General features: G+C 59.8%; 1 protein-coding gene across 3 annotated transcripts in view; it reads right to left on the bottom strand.

Moving 5' to 3' along the window:
- The window catches only part of KCNIP2 (potassium voltage-gated channel interacting protein 2), a 44,116-nt gene extending 17,780 nt beyond the window's left edge, over nucleotides 1-26,336 (bottom strand). The window contains exon 1 of one of the 3 annotated variants that reach the window (XR_010367482.1): nucleotides 5,904-9,137. Coding sequence is in view for 2 of the 3 variants with exons in the window: in XM_064431094.1 (XP_064287164.1) it covers nucleotides 25,860-25,932 (73 nt within the window). In the remaining variant the exon portion in view is untranslated. Of the gene's footprint in view, nucleotides 1-5,903; nucleotides 9,138-25,859 lie in introns of those variants that run through there. The other 2 variants (XM_064431094.1, XM_064431092.1) reach the window with 2 other exon arrangements.
- Between the last annotated feature and the right edge of the window lie 627 nt (nucleotides 26,337-26,963).

Raw genomic sequence — 26,963 nt, 5'->3', positions numbered from 1 at the left:
TCCCTCAGGGCTGCCTCACACCAACCTCCCAGGAGCCCCCTCTCCAGCCCAGCTGGCTGCAGGTTTGTCCCCTGGCAGGGGATGGGGAGGGCTGGTGTCTCAGTCCAGGTCATGGCACAGCCTGGCTGTCTACTGGCTCCATGCCACTGGGCTTGGCATCTCCTGCCCACCTGGGGCACACTCCCAAGGTTGTTTTAACACCACCAGGAGATGCCAGAGATGCATCAGAGGAGTCTTGGGGAAAGAGCTGAAAGCCTTCCCCAGGGAAACATTCCCCAGGCTGGAAGTTTTCAGACCTCGCATTTCCTTTTCTTGGAAAGAGCTGAGTTTCCAGGCACTGAGCCTGGATTTCATGTGTCTGCCTCCCAGTTTTGCCCTCAGTCAATCCCTCCAGGCTGGGGTGGCACAGACCTGTTGCACCTTGCAGGAAGTCTCCCACTGATGTCAATTCTGTTTTCAAAGCCACTTTTCTTGCTGAGCCCCAGTCACAACCCATCCTCTCCTCAAGCCTCCAGCTGCTCCCAGCACCAGTGCCTGTCCCACAGGCCATGAATTTATTTTTGCAATCTAGTTTTGGCCAGACCTAGAGGGAGAGGAGCCCTTCCAGTGTGATCCAGAGGGTTTAGAGCAGCTTCTCTGCAAAGGGAACCTGCTGAACCCGTGTGAATGGACTGTCATCAGCCCCTCGATGCTGGGGCTGAAGGGCACAGTGGCAAGTCAGTCACCAAGTGACAGCTTCCCCACCTGCCCTTGTGCCTCCCCTGTGCCAGCCAACCTCCCCAGCAGAGCAGTGATAATTGTCCCACTGCCTGCCATGTCAGGATTACACATTTCCATGCTGGAGCCATTAAAAAACCACTCCATTGTTTGCTGCCAGCATGACAGAGAATCCTACCAGGACCAGCTCAGGCATCCAGCACTGAGCACTGCCCAGACTGCCCAGGGTTTCTTGCATATTCCCTCCAACTGAGGGCAGCTCCAGAGGGGCTAGGTGTGACAGAGGACCACCCCTTCACCTCACCAAGGTCCCCAGGGATGTTACTTCATCTGGAGCTGACCCCAGGAGGCAGGAGACATGTGGGACCACATGTGGCATGTCATCAATGAAGCCAGACCCACAGCTGCCTGCAAGGGATGCTCAAGAGCACGCGTACCCCACCAGAAGTGTGGGACAGGGCTTTGCCCCCCATCCCACTGAGGGGCATCACTCCCAGGGCTGCTCCCTGCAGCCAGTCAGCATTTGGCCATGCTGTGGGAAGTGCCTCAAGGCTCTGGCTGAGCTGTGCAGAGAGAGGTCTCACAGACGGATGGAGCGATGCACACCCCGGGCAGGAGAGGCTCTGCACGTCCCCAGACACGTGATGCCACTTTCACCCCTCCTGCCCTGCTCCTTGCCTTGGGGTCTCACCCTGCAAACCCCTGGCACTCACATCCCACTGCAGCGGGGCTTGAAGAGACCCTTCATTGGGGAAAGAGGGACCCCCACCACATCCCAGAGCTCCCCAGCACACCAGCTGAGCACCAAAGATGTGGGTCATGCCCAAAGGGACCCAGAGCCCCAAAACACAGACTGAGGCCCGAGCATGAGCTCTGGGCACCCTACAAGAGTGGGAGGCTGCAGAGAGCCCATCTGCATCCCCGTCTCACAGCGAGGGACAGCAGCACCTGGACACTGGCAGCATGGTGGACCCCAGAGCAGCGCTGGACAGAGCCCTGAGCCACAGCTCAGCCCCAGGCTGCCACCGGCTGCTCTCACACACAGCAGAGCAGGACCACGGCCAGGAGGAGCTAATGAAGTGACTGAGGAGATGGAGGTCTCCCAGAGAGGGAGCCCCCAGTGCACCTCTCCCACAGCAAGCATCTGGCTTGCCTCACCGCCTGGTTCGTGGAAGCGGCCGGGCCGGGCCACCCTGTCCCCCCTTGTCCCCAGCCCCGTACCTTCAATGCCGCTGATGATTTTGAAGCAGCGGGTGGTGAACCAATAGGAGATGAGGAGGAGGATGGCAATCAGGGAGGCATAGAGCAGGCTGTCGTTGTGCAGGGATGTCCTGTCCATGGCTCCATCCCCCGTGCCCGCTGTGCCCCACGCAGCCCCGCTGTGCTATCTGGGGCAGCCCTGTCCCGGCAGTCCCCTGCCAGAGGAGCGGCCACCGCGGGCAGGGAGGCGGGGGGCCGCACGGGCAGGCAGGCAGGTAATTGGGAGCGTTGTGTGAGAGCCAGGCTCCCAAACCAATTACCTTAATTGTGCTCAGACAGCACATGGCAAACAGTTAAAAATAACCCTCCTGGCCCGGGGGGAGAGTGGCACCATCAGCCAGGAGAAGGAGGCAGGGGGCAGAGAATAGACGGGGCTCATTACACATGTGGCTGTGTCTCAGTGCCATGGGGCCACCAAGGCACCACCACAGCCCAAGGGTTGCCCTGAGTTCCCTGATGATCTTGGGATCCTCAGGGCTCAGCTCCTTGCTGCCATACCACAGGTGAAGCTGGGAGTCCTGGAAAAGGGGCTCCCTAGGGAACAGTGCTGCCAGGATCTCTGCTGATGCCTGTGTCCGTCCTTGCTCCAGACACGAGGCCTTGAAGGAAAGTGTCTCTGCAGTTCTGCCATCCTGGAAGTTGGGTCTGGCATCTTGTTCCCTGTGTCCCACAACAGCACCTCCCCAGGGATGTCTGTGATCAGCATCTGGTTCTCTCAGCCTGGAGTCAGAGCCAACCAGCCTGGCTCCTGCTCCGTCATGCCAGGTGCATTTAGTGCCTCTCTGGGTTTGGGCACACTCACTCACAGACCCCAAACCACACTGGATTAGCTGCACCCATGCCTGAGACACTTCTGGCCCCTGCACAGCACTTGGCCCCATCTGCTGTCCCATGGGACACAGGGCTGGGGAAGACCCAAGTGTTTCATCCCAATCCCTCTTTGCACACGAGATGTCCCATCCCTACCCTGCAGCCACAGCCAGGGGTTGTGGCCACCTGAGTGAGAGTACAGCATTGCCCCAGCTGTGCCCCTTTCAGGGAGCAGAATCCAAGCATGCAGATCCATCCCTCCCTTCTCTCTCCCCTGAGATCACCGGCTCTGAGGATCCACAGGTGACACAGAACAGGATGGCAAAGTGGCCCTGGCACATGCCCATGGCTCAGCACTGGGGAGAGCAGCAGGCCCTGTAACGCTGCCCCAGGAGCAGGCAGCCCAGGCTGGCACCGAGCCCATGCTGCCTGTCCCTCTTTGGGCAGTGACGCTGACAGCCATAACGCATCTCCCACCCAGCCAGCCCTGCCCTGGCTCCCCAGTGTTGCTGGCAGCACAGCCCTGCCACGCTGCTAAATTTAAACACCCCGCCAGCCACCTGCTGGGTGGTGTATAAATAACCCCTGGAGTGGGGTTTCTTGCCCAAAAAGCAGCTCCATGCACACAGCATGCCACAAGCACACCCAGAGCCATCAGGTAGCCAGGTGGCTGGGCCCTGTCTCCATCCTCCCAGCACCAGCAGCTGGGAACTGTCCCCACTGCAGGATGGAGCAGATGGGGATGGAGTAGGGCAACCATCCATTGTGAAGGGACCTGCCTCTTCAGGAGGGCATCGTGCACCTTGACTGTGGTCAGGATCTGCCCTCCTTGAGAGCCACCCCTGTGGCTACCCCTAAAGTGCTCTTCCCTTGGTGCAGCAGGGTGTTAGCTCACTACTTCCACAGAACGTGCCACAGGACCTGCTGGGCCACAATGAGGTGATGGTCCCTGGGCACAGCTGGACAGCTGCTGCCCAGGTCTCTCAGGTGCTCCTGACCTGCCGGGGGCCAGCCTGATGGATAGGAATTTCTCCTTTTTTTTGGTTCTCGGGGCCATCATCCATTAGGGAGAGTTAAATTTAGGTTAAAGCTGATCCCTTATTACCTTGCTGCTAATCAGAGCGCGAGCAGATTATTAATAAGCACATTAAAATATTGGTGAAATGCTATTTTTGGGAGGTGAAGTCACAGTTTTAATCTGGTTAATTGATTGAGTCATTTCTCTTTGCCCTCTCTGGCAACCCGTCCTTGGCCAGCTCCCCAGGGCACCCAGCCAGGGGGCCCCTCACCCCAGGCCCACCTGGTCAAGCACCCAGTGCCTTCTGCAGTGAGCTCCAGGAGACCTCCTCACTTAGGCAGGAAGGACAGGGGGCCACTGCCCCCCAAAAGGGAATGATGTGGTAGGATAACAGCCAGAGAGGGGCCAGCATCTTGGTGATCCAAGGAGCAGCAGCTGGGGAGGAGGGGAGCTGAGAGGGGAGAAGACTGTGCAATCCCCACACCCAACTCAGAGCTGCCCAGCTTTGGGTTTCACCCCACTTTGGCTTGTCTCAGAGCTTGGGAGGACACCAAGAAGATGGTGAGGGCAGTCAGTGCCCCACAGCCAGCCATGCCCTCTGTGCCATCCCAATCCCATGCACACCCAGCAGGGCTGCAGGGAAAGCCCTTGGTCCTGCACAGCACCACACATGGTCACTCCAGAAACCCAGTCCCAGGGGACACCTGCTACCGTCCCAATGCCACAGCACCCAGCTGTAAAGCCCAGGACACTGCAGGGTATCCTTGCAGGTGATGGGGTTTGGGAGCATCCCGAGGTCCCATTCCCCCTTTGCTCCATCACCTGCAGCTCTGCCCCTCATGCCTGGGCTGGACTCAGCTGACTCATCCTCTGCCCCCTCCACTCCAGGCAAGCTGGCTGGTGCCCAGTGGAGCCAGCTAGCGGGGCTGGCCCTGGCACTGCGTGTGGCACACCCAGCCTCCAGAGCCTGGCACGCTGCTGGCCTTGCCAGGGGGACTGTCCCCTGCTTTGACCGGGAGCCTCCGTCCCAGGGCTTGGGTCCCTGTGGGCAGCATGCCAGCTGGGCACGGCTCACAGGTCAAATATTGCTCCCACATCCCAGCCTCCTGGGCTGGGCCAAGTGCTCCATGCTATTCCTGCATTTCTCTGGCCCCAAGGACAGGCTGTGGAGACCCAGGGGTTTCCCCAGGCAAGGAGGGGACAAAACCTGGGAGGGGTTTTCCAGGCAGGCTGAGTCCTGGCAGAAGCAGTGCAAGTGCCAGCCCTGCTCTGAGGCGTGACGCTGCCACATTGGCCTGACAAGGCTTTCCCACACCCACGGTGCAGTGCAGCCCTTCCCAGCACTGCTGGGGCCCAGAGGGGCAGCCCGGTGGTTCTCAGCAGGGTAAGGCCATGGGGATGCCAACTTTGTCCCTGCACAGGGACGCAGGGACAGGGGTGGGAGTAGGGCACCCAGATTCCCAGCACACACAGGCCCATGATGACCTCCCCAGGATATGCCCACTGGGTCAGGAGGTGGTGCTGGGTGCACACCCAGAAGATGAGGCTCTGGGCAGCTGGCAGGGCAGTGCAGGGGCTGGCACAGGGGTGAGGGTCCTGCCATGGCAGTGACACCAAACCAGGAGCACACAGCAGGCAGGCTCTGTCCCCAGGACCAAGCATCCCAGGACAAAAGCACCAGTAGATGCAGGCACCAGGGTGTGTCCCTGCCCTGGCTCATGGGGCACACCCAGGGCTTCTTTGTCCAGCTAGATGGAGGGCATGGCTCCGGCCCCAGAGGAGTCAGATTCCTTGACATGTCAGGAAGCATCAGACCAGCTGCACTTTATTTGTACAGCAGTTCTTTCATGCTCCACTTTTCATCAGTCCCCTCCCCAGATAAAACATTCCCTCACCCCAGGCCCACAAGGGGCCTTTAGGGGTTTTTGCTGCCTCCTGGAACCATCTTCAGCTTTGCTCCACACAGAGCTCAGTGCAACCCCTCCACCAGCATTTCTAACCAGCATTTCTCCCCTCCCCAAACAACCCCACAGAGCCCACCAGACAGACACCCCCTGTCACAGAACAGAGACCCCGTGTCCCCCAGGACGGTGCTTACCTTGGGAGAGAGTCCCGGTGACAAACTGGTAGAAGAAGCGGATCACCCGGCCCAGCTGCCGCTTGCAGCGCTGCTGGCAGTGGCTCATGGCTCCAGCTCCCGGCGCTGGGGAGGGACCCAGCCGCACGCCCTCCCGGCCGCCGAGCAGCCCCCAGCTCCTGCGAGCCGCGGGCGATGCCCGGGGCAGGACCGAGCCTTCCTGCCCGGGGCGAGCCTGCGGGCATCGGCGGCCGCCGCAGGCCGGCGGAGCGGGCAGCGGCAGCGCCCGGCAGCGCGGCACCGCCGGCCCCGCTCCCGGCAGCGGCAACTTTTGCGCGGGGATGCTCCGGTGCGGCGGGGCAGCGGGACACGGAGCTCGGCGGCCGTGCCCTCCCGGGGCTCGGGCTCACCAAGGCTGGCCGCTGAGCGGGATGTCCGGGTTGGTCCCCGCGGGCCGTGCCCTCCCGCCGGTCCCTCCGTGCCGCGAAGTTGCGGGGAGCGGCGTCAGGGCGATGCGGGGTGCCGGGGAGCCCGGCGGGGCCAGGCAGCCCTCCGGCAGAGGCGGATGGACGCCTCCCTGGCTGGCAGAGCCTCGGGCTGCCCCTGGCTCCTGATCCGCCCCTTGGCACCGGCTCGACCCGGCACTTCACGCCCCGGCTGGCCGGGAACCAGAGGCAGGTTGGTATGGCAACCCGCAGACTCCACAGGTCCCGCTGACCAATGAGGCACCGCTGCATCCCAGGGCCGCCTCTCTCCAGGAGCAGGCGAGGATGCTCCTTCCGGAGGGAAGCCGGCACCGAGAGCATCCTGCAGCCTTGAGCAGGAGCCATCCACTCCCACAATCGAGTGTTGTGAGCATCCTGCATCCCTGGGCATCAGTCCTTCATCACTGCAAGTGTCCTGCACCTCCAAGCAGCCACTTCTGCTGGCTCCACACGGGGGAGGAGACAAGGATGGATGCAAGGATAGGAGGAAGAGGAGTCAGGTTCTGAGACCACCCAGGCTAAGAGCTGTTCACTCCAAAGCTCAGCCTGGCAGCAAGTTGCTAACTTGCACAGTATGTCAGAGCCAGAAGACAGACTGGAGTGTGGTGGCAGTGGGATTTCCCTGCTCCCAGAGCCAGCCTGAGACGGTCTGTGCAGACTCAAGACAACATCCTTTCCCCTAGGACCATTTCCCCAGCTGTACTCCATCTCCACAGTGCATTCACACCCTACAGCAGCAGGATTCTATCAGTTCTGAATCCACCCAGACTCTATAATCTCATAAATTTCATCTCTTATTAATAGGGAAGGAAGCGAACAAAAAGGGACCTGATGGAAATTACAGCTTCTGTTCCCTCAGGGATGGAAAAGAGGGTGGAGCCATGACACAGCCAGGAACAGCCAGACTGTCCAGTCCCCACCAACACCTCAAGACGAGTCCAAAGGGAAGGAGCAAGAGCAGCACCACTTCCCACCAACCCAGTACTGGGGTTGGCATAGGGGAACCTCACCTCCTGCTCCCCAAAAGAAAGGCCATCTCCTCCAAACCAAACCCCCTCTGTGTGCCCCCTCTCTTACACAGGCTATGGCCATGCAAAAGGGGGCCAGCTGCCCAACAGTGTCCCCACAGCACAGCATGACAGTGTCCTCACAGCACAGCATGACAGTGTCCCCACAGCACAGCATGACAGCGTCCAGGGGGAGGGGATGCTGCACTGGCCACTGCATAGCTGAGCCAGGTTTGGAGAGATCCTAAACAAGGCACAACACACGGCACAGCAGGGATGTGCAACCCTTTAATAATACACCCACAAAGCCCCAGGCCAGGGAAGGGCTGCAAGGGACATCAACCTCACAAGAGGAAGGGCCCAGTCCAGGCCAGATGAGGCAGACTGGGCAGCTCAGCACACAGAGACACAGATGTAGAGAATCTGTGAATGCAGCACCTTGACAGAATCTACCCCTGTGGACCACTTGCCCCCAGCTGAAAGGTCAGAGACTGGGGAGCCAGCAGTGCCCAGTCCACTCCTGACACCTTCCAGGAGCAGGCGTGGGGTTTAGAACCCTCATGCAGGTCTGCAACACCCAGGAGCTCTGCTCCTGGCTTCACCCCACCACACAAACCCATTGGGACAGTTCCTTGCAGCGATCAGGTCCCACGAGCTGTGACACAAGGCCAGATCCCGCAAATGCACAGTGTCCCCAGTGCTACGGGGACCAGCCAGCACGAACCAGACCAAGGCAGCTGCAGCATCCCAGAGGCCCGCGGGATACAGGACAGGCGACAGAACAGCCACAGGAGGGTGCCAGAGCCCACAGTACGTGGCAGCTTACAAAGTTTGCAGATCCATCCCAAGCCCCACCATCCAGCTCCTCGGCAGCCAGTTTCCACCTGACAGGGAAGGTTGCTCCATCCCAGCATGGCCCGGGTGGGTGACACATGCCCCTGCCATCCTGTTCACCCTGGTCATGCGGGACAGGGGGATCTCCTGCCTCTTCCAGATCAGCAGATGTTGCCCACCCTGGTCACTGACCATGCTCCTCCCTGGAAAGCCAAGTAGGAATTCAGCACAAATCAAAAGTAAGCCACAAGGCAGGGCTGTTGAGCCCACCCTTACACAACTTTTCTTGCTAAAGACCCCACCCGGGTCACATCCACCCAGGGGTGCCACTGCAGGGTGCATCCTGCCAGCCTCCTGCCCCACAACCCAGCCTGTGGCTCTCCCACACCTGCTCCCTGCTTAAGAAGGCCAGTGGTTCCCCCGCCCCTGCCCCAGCTGCAGCCCCAGGTGAGCTCCATTCCCCACAGTGCCTCACTGTGGGGCAAAGGACATCAAATCCCAAAAAGACAGAGTCAGCCTGTGTCCCCAGAGCATCTGCTGGGCCCCCAAAGGGGACGTGCTGCTGCTGGAGCTGCAGCAATGGGAAGGGGGAAGACTGCGGCTCCAGGCTCTGGCTCCAGCTCCAGCACATGCTCCCCCCATGTGCTGTGACCCTGCCAGAGGTACTGCCCACACCTCCTAATGCCGAGCCTGCCCCGGGGACCAGCCTGGCTTAGGGGATAAAGGGCAAATTCAGGGAGAATGAAGACCAACACCGTCCTGCACTTCCCTGCCCCACTCCTGTGCCTGCTGACTGTGCTGGGATACCTCCAGCTTGGAAGCACCGGAGCCAGGATGGGCAGTACAGGCCATGCCATGACACCTGTGATGTCATGGGTGGTGACACGGTCTGCCCTCTCTCGGTGCCCCTCTCTCCGTGCCCTCTCTCCGTGCCCGCTCCCTGCCCTCTCTCCGTGCCCTCTCTCCCTGCCCTCTCTCCGTGCCCTCTCTCCCTGCCCTCTCTCCGTGCCCTCTCTCCGTGCCCTCTCTCCGTGCCCCGCTCCCTGCCCTCTCTCCGTGCCCTCTCTCCCTGCCCTCTCTCCGTGCCCTCTCTCCGTGCCCTCTCTCTGTGCCCTCTCTCCGTGCCCTCTCTCCGTGCCCGCTCCCTGCCCTCTCTCCGTGCCCTCTCTCCCTGCCCTCTCTCCGTGCCCTCTCTCCCTGCCCTCTCTCCGTGCCCTCTCTCCGTGCCCTCTCTCCCTGCCCTCTCTCCGTGCCCTCTCTCCGTGCCCTCTCTCCCTGCCCTCTCTCCGTGCCCTCTCTCCGTGCCCTCTCTCTGTGCCCTCTCTCCGTGCCCCTCTCTCCGTGCCCTCTCTCCGTGCCCCTCTCTCCGTGCCCTCTCTCCGTGCCCGCTCCGTGCGGCCGCGGTGCCGCCGCCTGACGCTGAGAGGAGCCCCGGCACAGCGCAGCGGAGCGGCGGGAGGTGAGCCGGGGACACGGCTCGCTCAGACGGCTGTGGCGGCTGATGGCACACGGGGGACAGGAGCGGACACGTGTTGTTGTGTCGGAGCGTGGCCCTGCACGCGTGTGAGAGGATGCACGGGAGCCGTAAAGGCCACGCGGCCACCGCGGCAGTGCCCCGAGGCTGAAGGGACAGTGACAACACCACCGAGGAGGGGGACACGACACATCTGCCCACACCAGAGCCATCGCTTCCTCTCCTAGCCGGGCCCTCTCCTCCCGAGATGGCCTCCTGGCAGATGCATCCTTCCTACGGCACCGACTGCTGGGCTGGTACCTGGCGAGGGAGTGCAGGGAGCTGCCGGGGGAATTCACGCTGGTTCCTGGCCATGAAATATTCATTAGCACAGCCGCCAAGAGAAGGGAGGAAATAAAAGATAAACAGAAGGGGATGGGGGAGAAGACATAATGCTTGCAGGCGGCTCAGCGTGGCACTGACAAGCCCATGGAGTGGCTGAATCAAGGTCTTTATAGCAGCCATCACACCAGCATGTGGGTCCCCTGGTGTCCATGCAAAGCCTGATTCACTGTAATGGATGTCGTGGGCACATAAACACTCTTAGAAAATGCAGCCAGGAAAGAGCAGTGCTAGCAGGCACATCCAGCATGGGTAGGGATGGGGCAGAATGCCCTGTGACAGGCACATCACCAAGGGGCACCATGCTGGGTTGGTGGTCAGAGACTGTGCCTGTGCCAGCCCTGGATGGTGCCTGGGCTTCAAAGGATTTCAATTTGGGCTACACCCCCTCAGGGATAACACCAGAGAAGGGCCCCAGCCCAGGGCCACCTTGGCCAGGGCATCTGTGAGCTCTCTGGAGTCATCCTGTGGCTGGCAGAAAGCAGATGCCAATATTTCTCTCAGGGAGGAAGAGCTGTCAGGATGGGAGGCACATTTCCAGTAATGAGGAAGGGCAATCAGGGCGGGAAGGAGGAAAATTTCCATTACCAAGGAAGGATAATCAGGGTTGGAAGGATGCAGGACATCCTTCGACCCTGTGCCAAGCCTCAGTCCACCTCTCAGGTCCACAGCAGCTGAGCAAATGCTCTGTTCTCTTTTTAAATAATTCAAACTCACCTTTTTCTTTTCGGCTGGAGGGCATACACATTCCAGCAATGCCAGACCCACAGTTGCTTGGCAGGGAGAGAGCAGGTCCTGACTGGAGGGAGAGCTCAGCAAGACTCCCCCCAGAGCCAAGACACGATGGGAGAGAAGGAGGTGGACATCCCAGCAGCAGGGATTACTTCAGGAGCCATGAGATTCTGGTTCCAGATACCCCACATCGGGGTGGGTGGCTCCGTGGGATCCCAACACCTCTGCCACCAGCAGAGGAAGGCTCAGCCCAGCCAGCCCTGCGCGCTGCTGCTCCGCTCCTGCCTCCTCCCAGCCCGGGGAAACCGCAGCCTCCGGCTCTGGGGGAAGTGCTGAAAACGTGATGCCAGAGAAAATAAATAAAGCGGCTAATGAGGTAATTTGCATAGCTATTAGCAGTCAGGATTTGCAGCGGGTCTGACATGGGATGTGCTGTCACAGCGAAGCGCAGCCCGAGGGCTCTGCTGCGCTCGCAGAGGGAAACACAAAACGCACCCACCGCAGGCAGGGCCACCCACCACCGGGGAGGCGAGGGGGCAGCCGCAAATCCAGCAGGGAGGCGAAGGAAGGCTCGGAGCAGGGCACACGGCCTGGGAGGAGCTGTGTGCTCCAACCGTGAGCCCCTCCTGCCTTCGGCCGCACAGCCCCCGGCTTGGTCCTGCCATGTGCAGATCGTGGGCCAGCACACAGCTCCTAGCTTGCCAAGGCTCAGAGAGCATCCATGAAAGGACGAGCTTGCAAAGGCCACGGAAAAGCTGCCAGCAGCCCAGGCTTCCTCGCAGGGCAGCCTTACATTGTCACAGCCAGCTGGCTCCATGTGCTTTCCCATCCAGAGCTGGCCACAGCTCCCTGCACCGCTTACATCTGCTTGCTCCCTTGTGAACCCGGCCTAAAAGACATCCCAGGACAAGCACAAATCCTTTTCCACCCCAATCTCTGCTGCCAGCAAACCCACCTCATTCTGACTGCCAGCAGAAGGTGCAATTTTTGGGATGCAGGACTGTGCATGAAGCATAACTCCATCAATAGCTCTGCATCATAACTGCACCCATCCCAAGCTGTTTGGGTCAGGCATCATTGAACCACAGCAGGCAGGAGGGCAGTGGCCATCCTGGCACATCCAGGAATGCAGGGACACATACATAAAACCTGTGACACAGCTGGATCCCCAACCCGCTGTGCCCAGTGAATTGTGATAGAGAGGAATGGCACGCAGGGCCACTCTCCCCAGGGCTGCCAGGGCACGTCTGGCTTTGATCACAAACGTGCAGTGACAGCTCAGCTCATTCTCAGCTGGTGGATCTTGCTAAAAAATGCATGTGACGTGATCTGTCTGCTCGGGAAGGCGCTGCCAGGGAAAGAACCCAGCCCGGTGCTGTGTGCTGGTCCTGCAGCACCCACCTGCCTGCAGCTGGCAGGCAGCAGGTGACGGGGCAGCAGCCTGGCTCTGAGGCACCACGCTAGGGACCAGCACATGCCAAAGCATCCCTGGAATGCACCCACACTCTCCGATGGCAGAGGCAAAAAGAGACACCCAATGGATGGGTGGTTGGACAGACAAACAGACACAAACTCCACCACCAGCTTGGGTGGTGTGTGCCAGGCCAAGATGAAAGTCAGGGCCCCACGGAGTCCACCCTGGTGTGTCCATCACCCCCAGAACCCTCGTGGTGGCCCTCAGACATCCAGATTACACCGAGACACTGAATGCTCCCAAGCTGAATCTTTTTTCGTCAGTTCTGCTAAATATTTTAGGTATTTACACAGAAAAGCTCTCTGTGCTCGGCGGCATGTCGGCCCCCTTGGCATCACACAGGCGGCCACAGACACGCCCCCGCCTGCCAGGGTATGAATAATTCAGTGACCCCAGGAACAGGAGAGGAGCGGCGGCAGGAGAGGGCAAAGTTGGGGGAATGGCTTCGTCAACCCCCGCCCCAGCTCCTGGGGTGCACCCCGAGCATCTCCATGTCCTGCAACAGGAGGGCAGAGAACTGCACCAGAGCTGCAGGGAAACAAGCGCAGGGAAGGGAGAAGTGCCAGGAGCTGAGCCCAGCCCCGGTTACAGGGCTGACACATATGACAGCAGCTGTAAGCAAGTAGAACCATAGCCTGCCTGGACCATCTGGGGCATTTCAGAGCTTTTTGTGTCCAAAAAGCAGTGTTGGGGGCACCCAGGGTGCACCAGGCAGTGAGGCAGCACTGCACCCAGGAGCTCCAAACAGCGTGGCCTTCACAAGTGTGTGCTTTGCTGTAGGGTGCACAGCTCACACTGGGGCACAGACACAGCAGCTCCTTATCACAAACTAGCATCTTTCTGCCCCTCAGATGCCCAGCTCGCTCCATGCCCATGAAAATCAGCAGGGATTTCTAGCTCCAGTCCTGTTCCAGCACCCATTCCAACCATCACCAGGGTCTCCTGAATTGAGAAGCTGAGAAAAATCTCAGCCTGGTCACAAGTGATGCCAGCCCTGCTCCCAGTCTGCTCCAGGAGAGGACATGGTCCTCAGCATCTCTCCAGCCTCGCCACCCTCACCACCCCACACCAAGCCACAGTGATGGTGGTGAATTAATGAGCTCTGTGCAATCACACACAGGTTGGGCTCCAGCAAATTGGAGGTGGCACTGGGCTCATTTCCTCGCAATCAGTGCTCACTTGGCCACCAACAGATGTGTCTCGGCAGGGTGACAGGAGGAAGCACAGTGGGAAGAGGCTGGGACACGACCTCGGCTCCCACGTGTTGAGGCAGCTCAGGGCTGCGGGGGGAGCGGGACACCCTCTGTCACCCAGGCGGCTGCTGCCACTCGGAGTGACACGGGCTGTTAGCAGCCCCGCTTAGCCAGGGCTCCTGCACACGCTGCCTGCACGGCTGGCAGAGGGAGATAAGACGCCCAGAGGGGAAACATGCTTCAAATGGCAGGAATCTCCCCCAAAACGGACTTGGCTTGAAGGCACCGAGAGCGTTTGCTGCTATTAATAACTCCAGAGCTGTAACGAGGTGCCCTCGGCTCAGGGAGACACAGCAACGAGGCAAGGAGGGAGAGCAAAGTGGGGATGGGGCTGAGGTCCTGACCCATGGACCTGGGGGGCTCAGGGCAAGGCAGACACACAAGATCAGTGCTGCCCTTCCAACAGCCCAGAGCCCACCTGTGCCCTTCTGCAGCCTCAGGGCAGGGCACAGCCCATCCCCATGGCTGGGCTAGTGGCCCCCCATGCCAGCACTGACCCTCTCTCCATTGTACCCTGAGTGATGGCTCAGCCCCCCACCGTGCTCTCTGTGCCCCATGGGGCAGCAGGGCCACCCACTCAGCATCTCCAGGGCACCCTCTCAGCTGACTGCCAGCCAGGGGGGGCCCTAAAGACTGCCTTTTTAAAGTGACATTTTGGGGACAGGAAAGCTATTTTCAGTTGTTTCAGAGACAGTGTTTCCATTGCAGTTTGTCTGCCTCCACTGGAGGGAGGGATGCTCTCCCTGGAGGTGCCATGGCTGGCAGCTTTGTGTTGGGCTGTGGTGCCCAGCACCAGCTCTGCACCACTGGGTCATCCTCACCCCTCCTCTGCCTGCCCAGTGCCTGCACCCACTGTGCTGGGGAGCACATGGGAGGATATCCCTGGGTGCCCACTTGGGCAGGAGGGTCAGGAGCATCCCATGTGGGAGAGGGGCTGGTGGGAGGCACGGGGCAGAGCCTGGGAGCCTTGCTCCTTCCTAAGACCTTCTCAGCATCAGCAGGTTTTCTGCTACACACCTTAATGAGACAATCCCAAAAATTAGCACATAGGCATGAACAGCCCCCCCTCCCTGGAGCCCCCAGGCACTCTTGATAGGAATAAATATGCCTGGCAATTATGGAGGGGAGTAAAACCTTCCAGTGCAAGACCTGCTGAGAGATTCAGAAATAAATATGTTAATAATCAAATATCCATCCTGTGTCTGAGCTCACGGGAGGACTTTCAAGTCTAATTAGTGGAAGATTTGTACCATTGCTGCCAGGGCTCGAGGGACAATTTGCCGTGGTTCCCCCGAAGTGAGAGGTTCTGCTATAATTAGGCAGTCTGCAAGGATTACCTCCAAACCTCCCCCGCATGCCGGGCTGGGGCAGGCGGCACCCAGGTAAGCCAAGATGAGAGATGGCCCCAGGCTTTGATCTGTGCAAATCGAGTTTGGAGCTGCAAATCCAGGGCAGGCAGGCAGACAGGCTGTGAGGATGGGCAGCACACCAGGAGGAGAGCTACCCTGAGCCTGCAGGTCATGCCATGCTTCCACATCTGAACACGACCCCTGCATCATCACGGAACTCATCTCCCCACAGCATCCTGCCACGAAGACCTAGAGTGCCTCTAAAACTGCTCCACCTCCAGACTGATCATTTCCCAGCCAGGACCCCAAGAGCCAGGGCTGTTCAAGAGGGGGGCATTTCCCAGTCTACCCCAGTCAGACACGGTGTACATCTCCTCCCTGATCCATCACAGCAGAATGAGCAGTGCCAGGGGAGCACTGCTACCACCCCAGCCCACGTGTGTTTAAACAGGGCCATATCCTGCTCCTGAGGATGTCCTAACAGACTCCATTCCCACTGCTGCAACAGCTTGTGGGGTGGCTGTGATGGGGAGAAAGGAGCACCAGAGCAGAAAGGCACAGGGGCAGTACCTGGAGGAGCACCACTGACAGTGCCCAAACTGGGACCAGCCTCCAGGGGAAGGTGCAAAGGCAGAGAGACAGCAGAGGGATGAGGAAGGGATGGAGAGTGAGCAGAGGGAGCCACGTCTGCACTGAGGACAGCACAACCCAGGATGCTCTGCTGAGCAGGGCGTGGGACCCATGTGTCTGGTCTCACGGGGGAATAGCCTGGCAGATACTCTGCCAGAGGTCACTGACCTGGCAGCAGCTGCCAGGGACACTCATTAGCACCAACTAATTGCAGGCAGAGGTGGCTGGCCGGGCAGCAGGCACCCTTCCCACACACTTTTCCCAGCCTGGTAGTGGGCAAGGCTCCAAACTGAGGGGAGAGTTATAGACAGAGTGTCAGTGGTCACATCCAGGGCTGGCCTGGAAACATCTGTGCCAGGGACCCTGTGCCCCTGAAGAACAAAGTCAGCACCTCATCCCTCCCAAGGGCATGCAGGTACCCCGTGTTCAGCTGTGTTGCCCAGGCCAGGGCACAGCCAGCCCCATCCAGCTCCTCTGCCAGCCCCAGGTGACCTCCTCAGTGCCACTGGGCTGTTCATCCCAGCAAACAAGCGGTTGCCAGCCCCTCACTTCCCCACAGCTATGTAATTAAGAATGATAAAAGAGAAGTAGTATTATCCAGAGAGTGACAGCAGGTTGTAATTACAGCAGGGCAGGCTGAGGAAACAAACAGTGCTGAGGGAGGCACAGGATGGTGTGGGGCTGGGGGGACACCACAATCCCTTGGGACACGCATCCCTGTCCCAGCACTGTGGTCCAGGGCAGAGGTGGGACTCTGGAGTCTGTGAGGGATGGAGGAGGGTAAAGGCTCTTTTGCCTCCACAGGTGTGGACCCAAACGAGCCTCTCCCTCCAGCATACCCTGCAGTAGGGTGGCCCTGATGCCAGCCCCTCCTGGGGGATGTTGGGATTGACCAGCCCCAGGGAACAGCAGGTTTTCAGTGAGTCACTTGGAAGTATTAAATACCATCTCCTTCTTCCCCTTCCTGCCTCAGGGCAGCGCCCTGCACTGAGGGGCTTGCTGCCCAGCTGAGCACTATGTCCCAGCTGGGACATGGCAGCCCAAAGGGGCTCTGCACACATAGGGTGGCTCAGTCTTGAGGAGTGCACAGCATTTCCTGCCCATCCTGCACCACCAGACCCTGTGCAGCCCCCAGCCCAGCCACATCCCTTCCCTTTGTTAAATCCTCCTGCCCTCAGCCCAATCCTCTTACTCTCTCCCTCTCCCATTACAGCATCTTTAAATTAATGCCTGGCCAAGCGTGGGATAGAAGGAAATTAACCCTGGAGAGGGGGAGCAGTCTCCACAATGCCTCGTCACCCAAAGCACTGTTCCTTCCCTTCTCCCACTCGAAATGCAGGGGGGACACTGGATCTACCACAATCACAGCGAGCACCACTCGAGCACAGCTCTCAGCCCCCACACCCCTTTGCTGGGGTGCCAAGGGTCCCCTCTGGGCAGCTTGGGAGGCTGCAAGGTGCCCAGGAGAGAGCGCCAGCTGTGCTTGGGTTCACACCAAAAACAGCCAGCTGGGAACTCACTGGGAGCAGTTCCAGAGCTGCCTGCACCCTTGCTGGGACACTTTGGGGTCCCCAGCTCTGGAGCAAGGAGTCAGGAGGGATTGGGATGCTGGTGGGAAGCACTTGTGGCACCCACAGCGTGGGGAGATCAGAGGAGCCGGAGTGGGAAGGAGACAGGGAAGTGGCTGGAACAGAGTGGCACAATACACACCCTGATCAATGCGGGGGACACTTCTTGCCTGTGCCACTGTGGGGGAGTTGGGACACGTCCCTTTCGGAGGATCTGTGTGAGGGTGAGCAGACACCAAGGCCGTGACAAACAGGTCCATCCCCCCAGGCTGGGATTCAGGCAAGACTTGAGGCTTTTGGAAAAATGCCTCAGGGATCCAACCCCAGTGCTGCCAGCATGGTGCAGCTGTGGGAGCAGCAGGATCCCACCAAGCTGCCCTCCCCCAGGGCAGTGGTGGCCAGGGCCAGGAATTGCTCGCCAGAGCAGCGCTCCCGCTGATCCTCTCCGTTATGCAACAAATTATTCCACTCGCATTAATGACTTTGCGGCAAAGGGGGAAATGACATGAATGATTCCTGGTGCCTGGGAGTGACTCACTTTGCACGATGGAGGGGAAGCCAGCAGGGAGGGCGGGCTCCAGGGGGAATTTGTTTGGGTCAGCATGATCAGCAGAGGGCTGGGGATGGGCTCAGAAGATCAACTGCTAGCAGCAGAGTGAAGGGGAAAGAAGGAGGTGGGCAGATCCCACCACGCAGGAGAGGGCTGAGATGTCTCCAAGAGATGCTGGGATCAGCCATAACCACAGCATGTTACAATATCTGTTACTGTGCTGCCCAGGCCCCACAGCCCTTTTCCACCTGTGCTGTGACCCCAGAATCTGGCACCAGCAGCTGCCCCTCCCTGCTCCAGGGTCAGAGGAGACCTCAGCCAAGGGCTGGGGGTGCTGTACCCCGTCACTGAACCACCAAATCCAGCGTGCCCCTAGCAGTCTAGCAGGATGGGCAGCTGCCTACCATGGCCCTTGGGGCAGCAGGGGGTGGGGGGACAGCAAAAGGGACCTGTCACATGGGCTGCAGCACAGAGCCTGGCATCTGACCCAGTCCCTTCTCCCTCACCTCTAAAGACTTCAATAATCACACCATTAACAATTAATGCATATTCCCTTCTGGAATAAATCAGAACCTGTCAAGGGCCAGTGCTGCCAGCCACCTCCTGGGGACACCAGAGACACATGGAGACACACCAGGGACTTCAACAACCCACTGCCCAGTAGCCCCAGGGAGGCCCTGGCAGCAACAGAGGGCTGGATGGATTATTTAAGCCTTTAAACCCATTCAGGGGCTTTCTGTAAGCAATGCAATTTTTAAAAATTCAATCTAGGAAGAAGCAATTAACCAAAGGGGCCAGGAGCAATGGCCTGCCTGTCTAATCTCGTTAGTGAGCAGGCCAGTTCCCATCTCACCCCACCACTGCATGGGCTGCAGTAACTGGTGAAAGCACACGGATGGCTCTTCCCTGGCTCCTGACCAGGCTTCTGATGGGAGTGTGTTTTCTGGTTCCTCCCTGCATCCCACAGGGCTACACCTTCCCCATCTGGGTGAAGGAAACCCCTCTTCCCTGTGCCTCTCACCCTGGCCAACCATCACCAATGATACTCCATCCCTAAAAAGCACTTTTTGGTGTCCAGATGTGTGGCTGGTAACAGGACAAGGACAGGGAAGGGATTTGGTGCATCTCTGCTCTGCTGCTGGGGTCAGTGCCTGAAGCCAGGAGCAGGGTCCCACTTTCTGCCCCACAGGCTCAGTGACAGGTCGTGCCAGTCTCTCATGCTAGCATCTTGCCAAGAAGCCACCTCTGCTTCAGACTGTCGAGCCCCTTCCCAGCAGGAATGTCACTGCAGTGGGATGTGTCTCATGGGGACAACAGGACAGAGCAGGGTGTCCAACCCCATCCAGTTCTCAAGTCTCTGCAGGGCAGAGCTGAGGCAGCAGACGCGTGCCACCACCCCGCCTGCTGAATTAGCCACTCCATCACTGTCCCTGACCCACTCCCTAGGGAGGGACCACAGGTGAAGCTGTCCATCTCCACTGCCAGCCCCTTGGGGCCCTGAGTGTTCCCTGCCTACTACAGGCACTGCTGCTGCTGCAGCACAGTCCCTGACAGACCCCTCTGGGAGCAGCCAGGCCCCACAGCTCCCTCCCATCAGGACAAAGCCATCTGCCCGTTCCAGGCACAGCCCAGGGCTCTCTAAGCAGAGCAGGTTTGTCTCAAGCAGGGGTGTGCAGTGCCCCTGCTGGCACAGGGCACAGCCCCTCAAACACTCACTGTGGATGAAGCTGGCACAGGAACTGGGTGATCACACACGCTCAGAGTGGGGCTCCTGCCTGTGTGTCCTGCAGACCTCTCAAGAACCCCATGTCCCCAGGTGCAGCGAGCAGGAGCAGCATGGATGGGACATTGACCTTCTTGCCCAGAGTCCCCAGCAGCAATGCCAACACCAGCCTGGGGCTGGGAGACATGCCAGCTCCCTAAACAGAAGGGATTTCCATCCCAAGAGGTTCAAAAGCAGAGTGCTTCCTGCCAAAATGGGGCTGGAGTCATCTGGAACCTGATGGAGCCGAGCCTTTGGGGCTGGAGAGGCGTGCAAGGCATGGCCACAGAAGGGCGTGTCAATGGCAGTGAGTGCCTTCCCTGCCCAGCTGTGTCCGTAGGTGACTGGCCCTCTCTGGACCACAGAGGAAACATTCAAGGTTCAGAGGCAGCGAAGGAGGCAGCCCTCCACATCCCCCATCTCTGTCATCTCCTGTGGAAGGCAGCAGTATCCTGTCCCCAGCTCCCTCCTGCAGGGCTCTGTCTCCAAACAAGCTAATCACTCTCACTGCTCCCCAGGGGCTGCACCACCCCTTTTCATTCGAATACGATGACAAGTTTCCTTAAAAGCCAGAAGCAGCCGGAGCCACAGGACCCAGTAAGAGCCTCCCACCCAGCAGAGCCCGGCTGCCACGGAACATTTGCAAAGCCCTCAAGGGGAAGTATCACTGGGAGCGGGGTCACTCGTCCCCCTATGCTGCCACTCACCCCCATGGCAGGCATGCACCCAGCCCCAGCTGCCAGCAGAGCTCTCTGGCATGGACAGTGGGTTGAAGATGACCCCTGCACCCATGTGCAGACCCTGCCCCGTGGAAAGGGGCTCCTCTGCCCCTCTGCTCCCACAGAAGACGCTTGCAGCAACCCCAGCAGTTCACCGGCTCAGCAATAACCACCCTCAGGGTTCTGCAGTGTTAGGGAAGGGCTGTGACTCCCCACCTCAAGCCAGAGCCCCTCTCCATGGCATCAGACCACCCAGCTCAGCCCCCGGGAGGCACGACAGGGAGATTCGTTTCACTAAAGGCTCATTTATCTGCGGCGTGATTAGAGAGCAGGGCTGGGATCCGGCGGCACGAGAGCGATTTGCCAGCAGATGGATTTATCATCTCCCAAGCACAGCAATTTGGCTTAAACAAAACCAAACCACTTCCCCTAATGAAAACATCACTAACGAGGAGTGAGGCAGAGGCAGCTCCATCAATGGGGTCTCTGCTGGCTTCAGGGCTGGGGCGACCCAGGCTGTTAATGCATGAAGCCCAGGTCCAGCTGGGACACATGGACCCAACACAGCTGGGAGAAACCAGAGTTTGCTCCAGGGACCAAACCTCCTCATGTCCTGGCTCCCAGAGCTCTGAGGGCTACTGGTTCCAGCATAACACACAGTATGAGAACAGCACCACTGAGTCGAGACACATTTTCCAGTTATAACAGGGCCAACAGTGAGGAAAAACGCTATGGCCAGACACAGACCTGGTGAAAGAGCCTGTGCATGGCCAGCAGGAGCTGTATCCCTTGGCCGAAGTTTCGACAAGCCATGAATTATGCATCAGCATCTGTAGAGATCAGCTGTTTAACCAGCCCAACCAAATCCACGAACTTCCTGTCAATTAATCCTGTGCCACCAATTCCCCATGGACTCCAACCTGCCTCTGCCTGCAGGGATGCAGCAGCGGCTGCCAAAACCTCAGCTGCAGCCTTTCCACCTGTGAAATCCAAGCTGCCCGTGAGCAGTGGTACCCAGCAGCATCACTCACGTGCTCCTTGCCCTGTGTGTGGCTGGGAGCAGCATCCCTTCCACCAGGGACCCTCAGGATCTCAGCAATGCCTCACACCCCGGGAGAGAGAAGTCATCAGCATCAGAGGACTGCAGACAAGCCAGGACAGCAAAGAGGGAAGAGGAAGAGGGTACAGATGCCAGAAGGAGGGAGACAGCAGACAGATGAGGCAGAGTCAGGCAACAGTCCCATCACCCCAGGAAGGTGCAGCAGCCACCGAGGGCAAGGCGCTTTGGCACAGAGATGACCCGTGGGAGCCCCTAACCCTGGCACACCGGGGGAGACCCTTCCCTGCAGCACCCCACCCTGACAGAGGGCCTCCTGGGAGCTCGGGGACCTGGCTGGAGGGCCAGTGTGGCTTCCAGCCCAGCCTCACCGCCAGGCTGCAGGAGCAGAAGTGGCAAGCAGAGGGAGGTCGCGTGGGGCAGCAGCAGGAGGGGAGGCAGGTTAGCAGGGGAGCAGGTGGATGGGCAACAGAGTTTCCATGGGTCAGACACCCAGGGGAAGGACACTGGTGGGTGTTGCCCTTCCAGGGGGCTGCTGTTAGGAGGAGGGGACAACCCATGCTTGACAGTGACCAGAGGGATGCAGGGACAGCTGGCCCTGCCAGACCCATGAGGACAGGGCTGTGCAGAGCTGTTCTTGAGAAAGCAACTGGGCAAGAGAAGGACCTTTATTCTGGACATGGGTGAGCTGGGTTTGGGTACAGTCTCCACCCCAGTCCATCCAGCACACAGGCACAGCACACGACCTGCCATGCACACTTGCAGCTGGGCTCCTGGCCTGCTCATGCCCTTGCTCCCACCCAATGATCCTGTCACTCCATCTTCCAGCTGCAGATCGCAGTCCTTCCCCCTACACACACTATTATTTGGGACAGGCTACCACTGACACCTCCTCCACACTCTGGGAAATAAATTATCCCCCATGCAGATGGAAGTCCTACGCCATGGCAAGCTGGTGGACATGTTCCCCCCACCTGGCTGATCACAGGCTGTGAGCAGACATGATGAAGCTGCCGGGTTTGCTGGCAGCAGAACAAGCCCCTGGCACAGCCCTAGATCTGCCCATCACCTGGGACCCTCCTGCAGCTCCCCAGCTTTATCCCGTGGCAGGCACTGGAATCCTGTTCCCACTGTCCTCCCACCGACCCGGCTGGCCTGTCCTCCCTCTGATGTGTCTGTGGGGGACAGCTTGGCCCCATCTCTCCTTCCTCACTGCCATGGGGGAAATACCTCTGACACACCCTCCCTCGGGCAGGGAGGAGAGCTCAGCCAGATGCTGTGCTGCTGCTACACTGCTGCCTAAGGCTTTCATCTCACGGGGTGGGCTGCTAGAAGTGCTAGGAGTTGGGGAGTCCCCATCCATCAGCTGTGCCTCTGGAGACAGGAGGATCCCAAAGCTCTGCAGATGATCTCTACAGCAATTGCTCAGCCCTGCAAGCGCTGCGGCTGCTTTTGGGGTGGAGCAAAGCGGCTGCTCGAGTCCCCAGATCATGACAACTGGAGGAAAAAAACAGGGGTGAAAAAGCAAGGGTGAAAAGTGAGCCTCCTAATCCTTTTTTGGGGACCCAACAGCCCTGGGGATAAATCCCTCATTTTTCCAAAAGGCAGTGAGGGGCTTTGCCCCACCCCAGACAGCCTGGATATTGACCCTGTGCTGGCACATGCTGTCCTGCTCACGGGATACAGCGTGGCTGGGAGGGGTTTGTCCAATGGGGTAAGACAAGTTCCAGGTCACCCACCCTTGCTCCAGATCTGGACCTGGACCCATGATGCCCACACATCCCTGTGGAGCCTCAGGTGGGAGGGAAACCCTTCTCCAAGCTCACTCACCTCTCACACTGCCGGCAGTCAGGGTCAGGGATGTGGTACCTGCACTTCTCAGGACAAAGTGGCTCTGGATTCCCATTTCTTCTGCATGGAGAGCCATGGCCAGAGCAGTCCTGAGACACTGGCTCTGGGCGCTGCTTGCACACTAATTGCTCATGCCATTAGAGGCAGGAGGAATAATGTAATTTATAGATGGCTTTTATTTCTCGCTAGCGTCATCTAAATATCCCAGAAATGGACCAGTTTCATTTCCTAGTGGTGTAACCTAAACATTTCTCTCCTTAGCACCCAGGTGGGTGCCCAGCCTCAGGCTCAGCAGCCAGGCAGGCATGGCTGCCTCCTGCCCTTGCCCCATGCCACCCACCAGGGTCAGCACAGGCAGGTCCATCCCGGCTCACCCCAGCACAGCCTGTCTGTGTTTCCCTGGCCTGTCTGTGTTTCCCCAGCCTGTCTGTGTTTCCCTGGCCTGTCTGTGTTTCCCCGGCCTGTCTGTGTTTCCCCAGCACAGGGAGCACTGCTGCTCTCCCCACTGCTCACACACGGGCAGTTCTCATTCACTCAGGCCTCTCACACACACATCCACGTGCCCACGCAGCCAGGGCAGCTGGGCATCTCTGGAGACGCTGCAGGGAGTGGGGACTGTCACTGCACCAGCATTTTCAACAGCTTTTTTAATTTAAAAATGAGTGGACATCACGGAGTGTATCTACCCTGAGCATGGATGGGGGTCCTGTTTCCTGTTTATCCCCTCTCCTTCTGGAAGTGGTTGCTAACCCTTCTCTGGGCATGCACAGGTGGGAATTGCATTGCTCCCACCCATGATTTCAGGCAGTGATGGGAGGCAGCAGGGCTGACTGCTGTCCCTGTACACACCAGCAATCCCTGGAGCTGCTGTGGGGCTGTCACCTCACCTCACACCACATCACCTCTTGGCTAACAGCTCTTGCATGGCCGATGTCCTCTAAGCTCTGACACATCCCAGTGGATGGGGGTCTCCCAAGCTGCAGGAACACCCCAAACTGCTCATGCTTGACCCCAAGCAGAGCTGAGCTACCAAACAGCAGGTGCCAGTGGCAACCCTCCTGTCTGCACATAGAGCCCACACAGGCACTGCCAGCTTCACCCCAGGGATTTGCTACAGCCCTGTGGAGCTCCTGGCTCCTCACCACATCTCCAGGGTATCAGGAGAGCCAAGACCAGGTTAGAAGGCATGGGGTCAAGCTAGTAAACCCTCCCTAGAGTTAAGGTTGCATCCCTTCTCCTGCCTGAATCTCCTCCACATTTTCTGGGAGAAAACCAGCTTTCCTTCCATGGGGGGTCAGCTTCAGTGCATTCAGCCAGCACAGGGGAAATCAGTGCCACTGGGACCAGCTCCCTCTCCTCCGTGGTGCTACTGCAGGCTCTGCCCTGGCAGGTCACTCACTTGACAGAGATGGGAAATGAGTGACATGCCCTAAAGGGCCTGTTTCCCACTCTGGGAAATGTGGCAGACATTTCCACCCTTGTTCCCCGAAGACTTCCCCAAAGATCCCTCCCTGTGGGCAGGGACGTGCATGGCGGTGCAGCTCCACTCCATCCATGTTCCTGCCACACAGCTGGCTCAGAGGTAAGCCCAGGCATAAAAGGTCTCAGTCTTGGAGAGACTGGAATTTATTTTTAACTTTGATTTGATTTAAATCCATATGGGCATTTTAAAGTTACCAGAGAAACCAAAAGTTGTGTGTGGGTTCCAAGTTCCTACACAGCTCAAAAATATCTTCCCTGCAGCACGTTTGGGCAGATAGTAAGCAGCGTTTCCCATGTGTGGGGCTGTTCAGGAAAGAAGAGCAGAGGTCCTGCTCTGCTCCACCACCTATTTGAAATTCTAGAGCAAATCCTGAAATCCACCCCAGACTTCGGCAGGAAAAGCATCACCAGGACTCAGGGAAGCTGCCTGTGCCCACACAACAGTGCCTGTGGCACAAGGACACCGAACCCCCTGGCCAAGGAAAGGTTCAGCTCCACCGTGGGTCCCAGGAGGCAGGTGGGAACTGCTGTCCCCTTCACAGGTGCAATCCTGTCCTGAAAGGGGACAGGATTTGGCCTGATCTGTGGAGTGCACGTGGGGAAGGAGGGGTGTTGCCTGCTCCAGCCCAGCTGCTTCCCTATCGGACCGTGGAAGATGAGGATGGACAGATGTTGTGGGATGCGGGATGCTCGGCAATTCCCTCATCGGGCACAGGATGAAGGGGGATACAATAGGGTCACAAATGGGCCGTCTTAATCCTCTCTGTCCCACAGCTATCCCATCCAGGGAGAGGACATCTCAAGGGGTGCTCTAGGGGACACCGGGTGAGGACACCAGGCACCGTGGTGCTGCTGGGGTGTTCTGCGTGGAGTGAGCCTTTCCTCCCTGGGGAACCTGCTGCCGGGATGCTGCTGTGCCACCCCAGGGTGCAGCGGGGGCCAAGGCACGGCAGAGAGAGCCCAGCGCCTGACCCTGGTGTCCCATGGGGCTCGGACATAACAGCGAGGGAGTGTGAACCGGGGGGCGGCCAAAAGCGATCCAAGCGTTCCACCCCCGCCCGGGGCCTTTTCCTTGCTTCGGGACAGCCCCTGCACGCCGGGACCAGCCCTATCGCCCCCGGAGCACCCTCCCCGGGGGTCGGGACTGTTCCCCTGCTCCAGCGCGGGGGTCGCGGCCATTCCCCCTCTCCCCGAGCAAGGCATGCGGGCAGGGAGCGGGGCTGGAAGCGGGGTGCGGGCAGGGAGCGGGGCTGGGAGCGGGGTGCGGGCAGGGAGCGGGGCTGGAAGCGGGGCTAGAAGCGGGGTGCCCGGGACCGCCCCGCGCCGTGCTCCGAGCGGCTGCTGCACCTTCCCCGGCGGCGGCACTCACCCGTCAGCTGGTCGTAGGAGCCGTCCAGGTCGCGGGAGTCGGACAGGCTCTCCTTCCTGCCCTTGCTCCGCATCTTCCCGCCCCGCCGAGCGGCGGGGGGAACGGCGACGGGGCGCCCGGGCTGCGCCGGCGGGCACGGGCTGCCCGCGGCCGCCGCCTCCCCCCGCCCCGCTCAGCGCGGCCGCGCCAGGGGCCGCCGGGGCCGGGAGCGCGGCTCGGCTCGGCTCGGCACGGCAGCAGGAGCGCGCAGCCGCCCCGGTCCCCGCCGCCGCCGCCGGGGCTGGGCACGGCCGCCCCCTCCCTCTCGTCCTTCCCCGCCTCTTCCCGGGAACCGCCAGCCCGGCTCCGCCGCCGCGGGGAAACTGAGGCACGGGCGGGGGGCGGAGAGCGGGGACGCTCCCGGGAAGAGGCAGGGAGAGAGCTGCTCCAGAATGAACTCTCCCGCGGTTCGGGAGAGCCCCGGGCATCAGGCACCGCGCAGGGACGGAGCAGGGGACAGAGATGGAGAGGGCGTGGGGCAGGAGGGGCGCAGACCCCCACGGGCAGTGCGGGGGAGCGATGGTGCCCCGAGCCCTGCGCGTCAGTGCCCGTGCCGGGCTGTGCCGTGGGACCCCAGGAAGGGAAGCCCCAGCCCTGCCCGGCCCCGCGGGGCTGTCACAGCTCCGCCCGGGGGAGAAGCTGGATGAGAGACCGGCCCGAGGCGGAGGGGATGGGCAGGGGTCAAGGGATGCAGGAGAGCTGCGGGGAGGGCGGCCAGGTCCCTCTGCCTGCAGCCGAGCACAGAACGGATCCCACTGCCGCCCCCATCCCGAGCATGGCTTTCCATGCAGGGTTCTTCAGCAGGATTTTACCCCATCTCCTGCAGCCCCGGGGACAGGGTGAAGCAGCTGCCTATTTGGGGAGGCTTCCACAGGCGCGGTGCTGCCGAGAGAGGAGCTCACAGCCCACCGCTACATCTGGCACTGGGAACTTCATGTCCCGCTGCCGCCCCTGGTTATTTGTCGCCATCTGTGCACGAAGCCATCCCCGGGGGATGCCGACTGCGCTGGAGAGTCCCCTCCATGGACAAAGCCAGGGGCTTTTGTCATTCCACTGCCTGAGTGC

The sequence above is a fragment of the Passer domesticus genome, chromosome 8 (genome assembly GCF_036417665.1).
Source record: "Passer domesticus isolate bPasDom1 chromosome 8, bPasDom1.hap1, whole genome shotgun sequence".
Classification (NCBI taxonomy): domain Eukaryota; kingdom Metazoa; phylum Chordata; class Aves; order Passeriformes; family Passeridae; genus Passer; species Passer domesticus.
Note: the sequence above shows the minus strand (reverse complement) of the source record. Positions and strands in the feature narration are given on the sequence as shown.